Source organism: Branchiostoma belcheri, unplaced genomic scaffold (assembly GCF_001625305.1).
Source record: "Branchiostoma belcheri isolate BF01 breed outbred unplaced genomic scaffold, Haploidv18h27 scaffold84, whole genome shotgun sequence".
Classification (NCBI taxonomy): domain Eukaryota; kingdom Metazoa; phylum Chordata; class Leptocardii; order Amphioxiformes; family Branchiostomatidae; genus Branchiostoma; species Branchiostoma belcheri.
In genome coordinates this window covers 1,196,865-1,209,364 of record NW_017804509.1, presented here as the reverse complement: position 1 = coordinate 1,209,364, position 12,500 = coordinate 1,196,865, and the positions used below count along the sequence as shown (strand labels likewise).

The 12,500-nt window shown below is 38.2% G+C and overlaps 1 protein-coding gene across 1 annotated transcript in view; it reads right to left on the bottom strand.

The window, feature by feature from the left end:
• Positions 1-12,500, bottom strand: part of LOC109486957 (dual specificity protein phosphatase 16-like) — a 27,947-nt gene that overhangs the window by 2,367 nt on the left and 13,080 nt on the right. The window contains exons 4-8 of the mRNA XM_019790872.1: positions 3,352-3,518; positions 1,912-2,071; positions 1,449-1,572; positions 685-826; positions 1-167 (exon numbers count right to left, since the gene is read on the bottom strand). The exon at positions 1-167 is cut by the window's left edge and continues 74 nt beyond it. Coding sequence (XP_019646431.1) covers positions 1-167; positions 685-826; positions 1,449-1,572; positions 1,912-2,071; positions 3,352-3,518 — 760 coding nt within the window. The remainder of the gene's footprint in view (positions 168-684; positions 827-1,448; positions 1,573-1,911; positions 2,072-3,351; positions 3,519-12,500) is intronic.

Below are 12,500 nucleotides of genomic sequence, written 5' to 3'. Positions count from 1 at the left end.
TGCCGCATGTCCCGTACAGGCGCTGTATTGCTTAGTGATTTGGCCGCGTGGGTCTGGGACGGGGAGGTGGCGTCTCTCTCTTCCTTCCACCGCGCCTCGTTCGACTTGTTGTCCAGCAAAACGTCGCAGAAGAGAAAATCTTTCTCATCTGGATCCTCCATGGAATCCTGGGGAGGGACAAGACAGGCATTAGCAACTGGGATAAAAATAATTATGTTTGGTGAAGGAAAACATATTGTTTTTGCTTCTTTGTTTCTTCTTCTTCCATTCCAAATGCTGGCCTCTGACCTGGTCAAAGATCTGAACCAGACTGTCTCTCACCATGGTAACTAGTGTTATAACATGATTACATAATGTTGCGATTTTATAGCAGGAGGGATTTAGACTCCTGTCTGACCATATATGTGAAATGTGTTTGAATAAGAATTAATAGAGCAGACCATATACAAAGGTAAACATTATGCATTTGCTTTGCAAATGTTATCTTTCTAGTGTAAATTTTAAACTAGAAGGAAATACATCAATCGACAATCATGTTTACTTCCACACTGTCTAGCCTAGCAAACTACTCTGCTCAAACACAGTGATCATAACTCTGTCCTGCCACTTGCTACATTATGGCGGGTTGGTACTCAGGATGACAGGTGTGTTTACCTGTACAGGTGTGTTCACAGGTATGTTTACCTTAGCCTGGAGGTCGAGCCTTGCGGGTTGTTCGATGACGGCAGATGCTGCCCGTCGTTCCGTCAGAAGTTTCTCGAACTCCAGCAGCTGCCCGAGGAAGTTGAAGTTGGGCGAGATCGACGGCCTCTTGTCCTTCACGTATCTGTAGAATGGAAGGAACATCTTAGCTACGTCTCAAGATGTCTTAGGTTTGTCTCAAGTTGTCTTGAATATGTCTCTAGACAATTCTTCACAGACAATAGACAGTGGAACGTAAGGAATGCCTCAGCTGTGTCTTAAGAAGTTTTATGTTTTTCTTAAAATGTCTTAAGTATGTAGACTCTCAAGATATTTTAGCCATACAATGTACTTACAAATTAAAGGACAGAATGTCTGAGATCTATCTGTGGCAATGTTAATTTTATTCTTCCTTATTGAGTATTGTTGGAAATCCTTTTAGTTAGTTATGATTACGCGCAAATATTATCATGAAAGTTCATCTCTGTTGGTAGTAATCATAGTAAAACTTTATTCCAGCAAAACTGGTACACACTAAGATATTGTTGTTGAAAATTTGATCTCTGTGTACCCGTTGTGTTGGAATAAAGTTCAACATTTCACTACTGAACATGAACTGAACTGAACATGAACACATGAACTCGAAGGACTGTCCCTAAGAGAGCCCTGAGTTTTACCTGTATGCATCGTCGGAGCTGAGGTTCAGGTTTGTGTACAGGTGTGTTTACCTGTATCCCTAAGTAAGACAATCCTAGCCTTAGTTTTACCTGTATGCATCATCAGAGCTGAGGTTCAGATGTTTCATGACAAAAGCGATGCAGGCCGTCGCCGAGCGAGACACGCCCGCCATGCAGTGCACCACCACACAGCCGTTCGACTCGCGTACCATGTCTGCAAAATAATAAACAAACAATAAACAACAACAAAGAAACAGCATTACACAACCATTTCACACTCCAACCTTGTCTGCAAAACAACTTAATGGGGATTGATTAAAAGCCTGAATATAGTGCATCTACATATTTGTTTTTTTGTTGCAATGATAAAAAAATTAGGCAGGCAAATCAGAGAACCGAGACATTAATTTGGTTTGGCCATATTGTGACTTACTAGTTGTTGCAACACAAGCAAAGTGTTAGCTTACACGTACACAGTTCTGACAAAAAAAAAAGGAAACTGATGGAAGGGGGCACATCAATACAAAAAAGGAAGAAAAAAAGAGTGACTTACCGATGAACTCGATGATTTTGTCGAACCAGGGGAAAATCCTCTCGGCGTAGTTGTCGTTTACGGGAATCCGCAGAAAGTGGGTGTCTGGAACGTAGTCGGGCTTCGGACACGTCACGCTGGTGTTCAGCACGTAGTTTATCTCATAGAACTCCATAACCTCCTGGTAAACAAACAAACAAACGTGGTGTTGAGTAGAAATCTATAACCTTCAACAAACAATTGTGAAAAACTGGAAGAGCAAAAGTTTTTCCAATAGAAAAAATTCTTTGAGCCATAAAAAACAATTAGTTACACCTATAACTGTTGATAATAAACCTTTTTGTAGTCAGTTCCCCCTATTCCATGATGGTTTCTCCCTTATTTCCTTCCTCCCCTCTCCTTAAATGAGCCGGTCTAACTCCCAAATGGCATTGCTACATTGAAATTCATATTAGTAACCAAGATGGCAGCCAAGTCTGAAGACTGTGCACCTTTAGGTAAGTACACCTCTATAGTTTGTATGGACAACAGAAAGTTATTACGACATGACTGTGCATTATTTTGGCTGCTGTATTATGATAACAAATTACAGTCTGGACTGTCAAACTTGCCATGACAGAAAAATAAGAACTGGTGATTCAGAAATATGTATGGTAGGAAGTTTTAGTGTAAATGATGATGTTATGTATAGTATTTAGTACATGCCATGTTTCTCATGTTAAAAGCTAGTGTGGATTTCCTCTCACAGTGGAGGTTATAAGGTGTAACACTATAATTATCTGATGCCTTAAAGTTTTACTTAAAAAAAATACTTACTGCATACAAAGTTGCCTAAGACATAGAAAGGTACTAAATTTAATAGTCTTTGATATACAGGCTTTGTCTGTGAATTTTTCCTGTTGTAGTGGAGATTCTTATAAAGTTAACTTAGGCCACACCAATTTAATTTGTTGGTTCTCGGATTTTTTCAGAAAAAATATGAAGCGACAGGGCGAAAAAAAATAAATAAAAACAGGTCTAGGCATCCTATTATAGCCCCAAATGCTACAATATGAGCCATGAAGTCAACAAAAAAGGCCAGCTGGGTTAAAATCTAAAGTATAAATTTTGAACTTTTAATCAAACCACTGCATTGATAGATGGAAAAAGCTGTAACAACTAGGAAGAAAGGGACTTTCCTCAACTGTTGGGGGCAAAATATGAGCATTTTTGAGTTGATTCAGAACCAGAATCTTTTTTTTTTTTGCAAATCAGAAAAAAATGAAGAGGCGAATCCGAGAACCAACAAATTAAATTGGTTTGGCCTTATATTGGTGTGGGGAGGACTTTTGGTGTGTGCGCGTCATGTGTAAATTTGGTTACTTTGTGTTCACTAATTATAAGAACTTTCACTAAGAACTTTCACTAAGAACTTTAACTAAGAACTTTCGCTTTTCCCAATTTGTAAGAACTTTCCCTCACCCTGTTAAAGACGTCCTTCTGAGATCCGAGGTACAGGAATGGCAGTATCCGGGTGGGGCCCACGTTAGCAACCGGCAGGCAGGGCTGGGACAGGGTCGGGAGGTTAAAGGTCGGCAGCTTGCCCTCACACAGGGTCGGGAAACACGACTGGAAATGGTTAAAGCCACCTGGAAAATAGGGAAAAAAACATGAACAAATGCGAACAGATAAAGAAATTGGTTAAGGAGTCAAATATTGGTTAAAACTACACTGGGGATGGTTAAAACCACCTGAAAAAAAACATAAAATTGATAAAGTAACCCGAAAAGAGGTTTAAGTGACTGATGCAATTTACAAATAATCGAAATAATCCAAAAATAGCACAAATTAGTTCAAATACCATTATATAATATCATATGTGTATGTCTGTATGTATAAACCACAAATATATTGGATCTAGACTAGTAAAAAGTTGAAACCACATGGAAAATACTAGCACATACATACATGTACGTGTAGACCAGAATAGCACCAGTAATTGCAAATTACCAACAACTTAAAGTCATTATCTGTAAGTCGTAAACTTTGAGAAATCCGCTGGTAGCATACTACTAGTATCTCCCAGCTGACGGGTCATTTGGGTGCAAATCTGGTTTGAACCAGCATGAATCATCACTGGGAGAGACGGAATATCCGTTCCTGATCCCCTTATCTCTCGAGAACATCCCCATCAACAGGTGCGCAGCTCCATTCGTCTCTATTGCCTCCGCATGACTCATGCAGGGAGCGGCTCAAAGGTTCAGGGTCATTCACAGATGAACCTAATCTACTTAGCTTAAATGTTCTCTGCTTTAAAGTTTATACTTTTTTCCAAATGAAATACCTACACAGGGTTTGAAATTCATTTTGGGGAATAGGTGCACTGGTGCACTTACTTCAAAAGATATATAAAAAATATTTGGGGTGCACCATATAAACTATCAAGTAAAATATTAAGTAAAATATCAGTAAAAACTAAATATGTTTCATTCCTAAAGAAAAGTACTACAACAAATTGAGGATTGTTTTTCCATTTTTCTTCATGTACCGTATAACATTTACATTATAAGTACCAGTCAGCTACAGTAGTCTCCATATAATGTTTCTGACTTAGAGAGAAGAGATGTTATTCCAGTAGCCCAAACATTATGTTCAGTACCTAGAACTTGTCTCTCTGCCTTACACTGAGCAAATTTGTAAGAAAAAATCTAGAATGCAGCTGATTCAGTAGCACCATAAAACCCTGCAGCTGTGCAGTCTGAGTGTGAAACAGCCTGTCCTACGGGAGACTGACTCATGCAGCTGAGCACCAGAAAAACTGATGAAAAAAAACACACTACAAAAGGCAAAAATTCCACCTGCAGAAATTACCATACAGATAATCGATCGTTATCCTAATGGACAGAGAAAGAATTCCTGAAACCAACATTCCAACAGAATTAAAGTCGCTCCATACACTGTATATTTCTTTAGCATTACAGTTAACTACTTGTACACAACATACATTTATGCTTGACAGTTGAGCATCAGAAAAAATAATGAAACAAAATCCACTATACGTCGATGAAGGTTAGACACCCTGACTTTAAAAAATTGTCTTCACTTTATTTGCACATCAATCAATATTTTGTGCTTATAAACCTGCATTTCTCCTCTGGTCTCTCAGTCACTGACGAAAGCTAGTGGATACTAGCTGAAACGTCTGACCGTTTCCAAAATCATATCCAGTTGCTTGAGTAACTGCTTTTTGGCGTATCAAAAATCCACTAACACGACAAAACAACACAAAATTCCACTAGCAGAAATTCCTACACAGATAATCGATGGTTACCCTAAAGAATTTCCATCGACGTTCCGACAGAATTAAAGTCGCTCCACATCGGGAATGTCACAGCGAGAACACAACACAGAATTCCCATATGGAGAATGAATCACGTTGCTAATGGAATGAATCGATCTGCAGCGTTCCACCTGGTTCTATTCAGCTGATTCCCATATGGAAAACCTCCTGCTGGTCCAACACAAAAGCCGAAAATTCCATGAAATTTCCACTTGGAATATGGCCTCTGCGATCTGTTTTTCAGGAATGGTGGAAAATTCCATATATGCATGCATGTTCAACCCGAGAACGGCTCAGATTTCTGAATGGAAAAATTGAAAAGTAAGACAAACATTTTCTATCAATGTCATCACTTTGGAAACCCCTGCTGTATCCAGCTCACTGCGTTCTTTCCAAAACAATACTCATATCAAAAACCATATCTGGGGCAAATCTACATTCTTGGACACATAGCAACTACCCAGACCCGTGCCTGATCCTAACCCTAACCCATTCAGAAACAGATATAGACAGACACGGTTCTGGATACAATATTTTCACCCCTGCATGTAAAATTTCTGCGTGCTTGAGCGGTCTCCGCCGGGATTTTGCACGTTTGACGAGCTCCGGGGATTTCTCGCGTTATCGCCTCGGAACAGGTGTGCGTACGCACAAAGCCAACTCCCATGGGGCAATGGGGCTGGTCACATGACCATGGTGATGTCAGTGTACATCAAGGTACACAAAAATATCCTTCTGCACTTTGAAATTATTATAATCTTTCTGTAAAATTATAATCTTTCTGTCAAATTGTAATCGTCCTGAGAATCAAACATTCCTTGCACTTGTGTAATATAATCACCCTGAGAATTTGACCGAGAAAGAATCATGTCTGATCCTTCTGAGCTGAAGCCATCCCATAATATGCCGGTAAAAATGCTGACAATTGAATCAGCACCAAGGACAGAGCCATCCCATAATATGCCTCCAAAACTGCTGTCTGACAGACCAACCAGCACCAAGGACAGAGCCATCCCATAATATGCCTCCAAAACTGTTAAACCCAGTTCAGCCATCCTCCCATGGCAGGGGCAGCGGCTCCGAATTCCTTCTCCGCCCCTACCCCTGCCCTATTACATGGCATCTTCTACTCTACGACCCGATTCCAGGGACACGCTCTCAGCCAATCACGTATCACAGAGAAAATCTTCAACGCACTTTACATTAATATTTATGAGATGCGCTAGCTATCGGAACCAATCATGTCGGCTATTCAGTGACAAATAAAAACAAACATGGCGTCGTCTCGGGAAGAGAACTTTTGCGATGCAGGCCGCTGCGGGCGTCGGCGGGGCGCTAGCGTGTGCTGGAGGCTGCGCGCGGATCCCGCCGAGCACGGGGAAGGTGTTAACTCGGTGACTTTGCCCCGCACGGCCTCCCCAACGCGTTAACGGGCTCGTCACCGGGCGGCGGCGGAGTCGCCGGCGGGGAGGGTGACGTCCCTTCGCCGCCCAAGTCAGAAATGGGGTCATGCCAAATAAGGCAAGCTCATGAATATTAATATTCCTCGGGTCGTAGAGTAGAAGATGCCATGTAATAGGGCAGGGGTAGGGGCGGAGAAGGAATTCGGAGCCGCTGCCCCTGCCATGGGAGGATGAGTTCAGCACCAAGGACAGGACTGTCCCAGAAATTAACTAAAGAGTTGTTGAGTAGTACTACTACATAAAAGTGAATGAAATGTCTTCCATACAAGTTGGAACTGGACTGAACCATGCATGTATCAAAGCTTGAGGGACCCAACCTAGGTACATAATTTCAAACCAAACCAACGTGGCTGTCAGGAATTCTACACAACAACTTATACTTGGGGAATCTAACTGAAAGTGGATACAAAAACACTAACTAAAATCCACAAAGTAAATGTAAGGCTTAGCATGATACTACAAAGAAAAATGCTAACAAATGATTCCTGGACTTTCTTTTTCCTGCACCTGTCACCACCGTGAATATATAGTTCCGTAAACATGTCCATTTTCTCAGACCGTGAACTTTTGCTACCATGAACATAGAGTGAATTACAAGTATTCTTGTCTGTTGTTTCTGTCAATTACTGACAAGTTGAGAAAACTTGGACATTTAAAAACAAGAGACGCGTGACACCAGATATATGCCGTGTGTCAATCATCTTCAAACATACGACAAATTTGGAAACGTGACATTTGAAAACAAAGACGCTGTGTACAAAATGACGTATCCCATAATGCTACTGACGTGGGACCATCCAATTGAACTGTCAATCAAAGTGCGGGAAGTGCCGCCAATAAAGGAGTTGAAACCATTAAGTTAAAACCTTGGACGTGTTCCTGACTGAAACATTAGTTAAAACCTTGGGCATATCCCTGTCAAGTACACTTCAGCTAAAGCTTTTAGAGCAGTGAGGAAAATAAAGTAAATAAACGCCCATTGAAGCAGAGGTTTCTTAGAATTCAAGAAGGAAATTTTAACAAGTTGAACATCTTTTCTTTATTATTATCATTTCCAGTTAGTCAGCTTGTGGAAAATGGAAATGTGATAATTTAGAACTTGCTCACACTTGAACAGCTGGCCCTATGGTTCACAATTAATGTATAATGATTGTCATACCTGTAAATACATTAACACAAACCTATACATACATGTAGGTACATCAATATCCTTCCTGTTATTTGTTATATCATATATGTAGCAGAATAGTAACCACTGACAACACACACACTACATGTCATGTATATATCAACGCTGTTTCCAAAAGTCATTACAGTTTTGCTTCGGGCTTGCATATGGAGGGAGGCACATTTGCATACGGATGATGTCATGGTTCTATTTGTGAGCGGTCTCCGGGGACACGCCCGGTGACAGGTGCGACCTGATTGGCTAATTAATTACGCCGCTGTCCGTCAATTGTTGGGAATTTGCCCCCCCCCCACGAGTTTCGAGTGTAATGGGCTTATTTCTATCAGAGATGATGTAAATGGATTAAATACAAACATGGTGTGAATAGGGAAATGCTATAAGCTGAATAATATTGTCAATATTGAGGTTCGATAATGACATAATTTTTTACCACAATACCAAACCATCCACAATTTCTAATTCAAGCATTTACTATCAAAAGTACATGTACATGTATTTTCATTTTTGGCAATTTTTTGGATAATATATTTAATATCATTCTACAAATTGAAAATGTTTTATGAGCCTCAAATTTTATGAAATATTATAAAATTTAGAGGAAAATACTATCAGTTAAATTCTTGAGGTTAGATTATGACATCATTTTTTTTACAATACCACAACATCCAAAATTTTCAATAACTGCAAGAAACATGAACAAATTTTTAGGGTAACACATTTTATCATCTTACAAATTGAAAATATTTTATGGCCCTCAAATTTATCAAAATATCATAAATCTATAGGGAAGGCAGTTTCTATCCTGAGGGAATTATGATGTAATGTAATATTTCAAAGGTCATGAAGATAGGAGAAATTTACATTTACAGTGTCAATATTAGCTGGATTATTGATCTTACATAAGAACATTATTTCATCCAGCTTCACACAATTTGCCCCACACACACTAACACCCCGACAATCTTTAGATATGATTGGTTCATTTTTGACCAACCTAAAGTTAGCCCTCCTTTCGGCCTTCGATTCGCCAGCCTTCGATTGAGCCTTCGATTCGAATGGTAGGCACTATTTCGGATACGTCTCAGGCGCGGAAGCATTCTACTGTCCCATATATGCAAATGTACACGCATACAGTATGTAAATAGACATTGCACATACGTATGTCAAACCAAACCACAACCTTTCAGACTCTGTATTCATTTGATTAAATAATCTTCTAATCTTTAACTACCAAATGAGTTTTAATAATCTTTAAGTGGTCGATACTATCGAAATGAATCAACGCACATGGATTCATCTTCACGTCAAAGATTCAAGAATGCCGTCCAGGACCGCACCCGACATGTTTCCATTAGACGCCTTGTTGCAAAGTAACGAAATAATTTTCTGTATTCAAATGTTTTTAACAATCTTTTAGCGGTCTATACCATCAGATAAAACTGATAAAACTAACGTACATTACGAAGTTTAGACGCCATGACGTCATAGATTAAACAATACGGATTTTCGAGGATCGCAACACTAGTGGATGCATAGAGAATTAACGCCATGTCGCAAAGTAACGGAATAATTTCTAGAAACCAAATGTCTTTTAAAAATTCTCAAGAGGTCCATACCACAAAATTCGACTGATAAAACCAACGCACATGGCGTCATTAGGACGTCATGACGTCATATATTCAACCATACAGATTTCTAGGGCCAGAATCCCTGTTTATATAATTATATTCAACTACTCCTGGCTAATTAACGAAATAATTCTTAGTTTTTAAATCAATTTTAACAGTCTTTTAAAGGTCCATACAATCAAATAAAACTGATAAAACTAACGCACATTGCGTCGGTTTGACGTCATGACGTCATAGATTCAACCAAACAGATTTCTAGGGCCAGAATCCCTGTTTATATAATGATATATAACTACTCGTAGCTAATTAACGAAATAATTCTTAGTTTTCAAATCAACTTTAACAATCTTTTAAAGGTCCATACCATCAAATAAAACTGAGAAATCTAACGCACATTGCGTCGTTTGGACGTCATGACGTCATAAATTGAACTAAACAGATTTCTAGGGCCAGAATCCCTGTTTGTATGATATTCAACTACCAGTACCTAATTAACGAAATAACTTTTAGTTCTCAAATCAATTTTAACAATCTTTTAGAGGTCCATACCACCAAAAAAATTGATACAACTAACGCACATTGCGTAGATTTTATGTCATGACGTCATAGATCCAACACTCGATATTCGATATTCAGTATTCAACTCAATATTTAACTTAACTACTCTTAGCTAATTAACGAAATAAGTTTTAGTTCTCAAATCAATTTAACAGTCGTTTAGAGATCCATATCACTAAATAAAACGGATAAAACTAACGCACATTGCCTCGTTTTGACGTCATGACGTCATAGATTCAGCAACCAAACAGATTTCTAGGGCCAGAATCCCTGTTTATATAATGATATTCAACTACTCATACCTAATTAACGAAATAATTCTTAGTTCTCAAATCAACTTTAACAATCTGTTAGAGGTCCATACCATCAAATAGAACTGATAAAACTAACGCACATTGCGTCGTTTGGACGTCATGACGTCATGGATTCAACCATACAGATTTGTAGGGCCTGCATCCTGTTTATATAATGATATTCAACTACTCGTAGCTAATTAACGAAATAACTTTTCGTTCTCAAATCAATTTTAACAATCTTTAAGAGGTCCATACCATCAAATAAAACTGATACAACTAACGCACATTGCGTCGTTTGGATGTCATGTCGTCATAGATCCAACACTCGATATTCGATATTCAGTATTCAACTCAATATTCAACTTAACTACTCGTTGCTAATTAACGAAATAATTTTAAGTTTTCAAATCAATTTTAACAGTCTTTTAAAGGTCCATACCATCAAATAAAACTGATGAAACTAACGCACATTGCGTCGTTTGGACGTCATGACGTCATAGATTCAACCATACAGATTTTTTGGGCCTGAATCCCTGTTTATATAATGATTTTCAACTACTCGTACCTAATTAACGAAATAATTTTTACTTCTCAAATCAATTTAAGCAATCTTTTAGAGGTCTATTTCATCAAATAAAACTGATAAATCTAACGCACATTGCGTCGCTTTGGCGTCATAGATTCAACCATACAGAGTTGTAGGGCCTGAATCCCTGTTTATATAATGATATTCAACTACTCGTACCTAATTAACGAAATAATTTTCAGTTTTCAAATCACTTTTAACAATCTTTTAGAGGTCCATACCAAAAAATAGAACTGATGAAACTAACGCACATTGCGTCGTTTGGACGTCATGACGTCATGGATTCAACCATACAGATTTGTAGGGCCTGAATCCCTGTTTATATAATGATATTCAACTACTCGTACCTAATTAACGAAATAATTTTTAGTTTTCAACTGACTTTAGCAATCTTTTATAGGTCCATATCATTAACCAAAACTGAGAAATCTAACGCACATTGCGACGTTTTGACGTCATGGATTCAACCATACAGATTTGTAGGGCCTGAATCCCTGTTTATATAATGATATTCAACTACTCGTACCTAATTAACGAAGTGTAGATAACTTAAGACTTGTTAAAAGTTATTTGATTACTAAAAATTACATCGTTACTTTGCTACAAGGCGTTAAATACTAGTATTATTAAATACAATTCGAATGCGGTCCTGCAAATCTATATTGTTGGATCTATAAAGTCATGACGTCAAAACGACACAATGTGCGTTAGTTTTATTAGTTTTCTTTGATGGTATGGACCTCTAAAAGATTGTTAAAAACCACTTGAATACTTAAAATTATTTCGTTACTTTGCTTCAACGCGTCAAATATAATTAAATAGACCGCGGTTGCGGTTCTGCATGACATGACATGACATGACGGTATGACATGACGTCAAAACGGCGCAATGTGCGTTAGTTTTATCAGTTTTATTTAGTGGTATGAACCTCTTAAAGATTGTTAAAAGTGATTTGAAAACCAAAAATTATTTCGTTAACTAGGTACGAGTAGTTGAATATCATCATATAAACAGGGATTCAGGCCCTACAAATCTGTATGGTTGAATCTATGACGTCATGACGTCAACACGACGCAAGGTGCGTTAGTTTCATCAGTTTTATTTGGTGGTATGGACCTCTAAAAGATTGTTTAAAATGATTTGAAAACTTAAAATTATTTCGTTAATTAGCTACGAGTAGTTGAATACATGTATCATCATATAAACAGGGATTCTGGCCCTGGAAATCTGAATGGTTGAATCCATGACGTCATAGCGTCAAAACGACGCAATGTGCGTTAGTTGTATCAGTTTTATTTGATCGTATGGACCTTTAAAAGATTGTTGAAATTGATTTGAGAACTAAAAATTATTTCGTTAATTAGCCACGAGTAGTTGAATATCATTATAAATAGGGATTCAGGCCCTAGACATCCGTATGGTTGAATCAATGACGTCATAGCGTCAAAACGACGCAATGTGCGTTAGTTTAACAGTTTTAGTTGGTGGTATGGACCTCTTAAAGATTGTTTAAAATGATTTGAAAACTTAAAATTATTTCGTTAATTAGCTAGGAGTAGTTGAATACATGT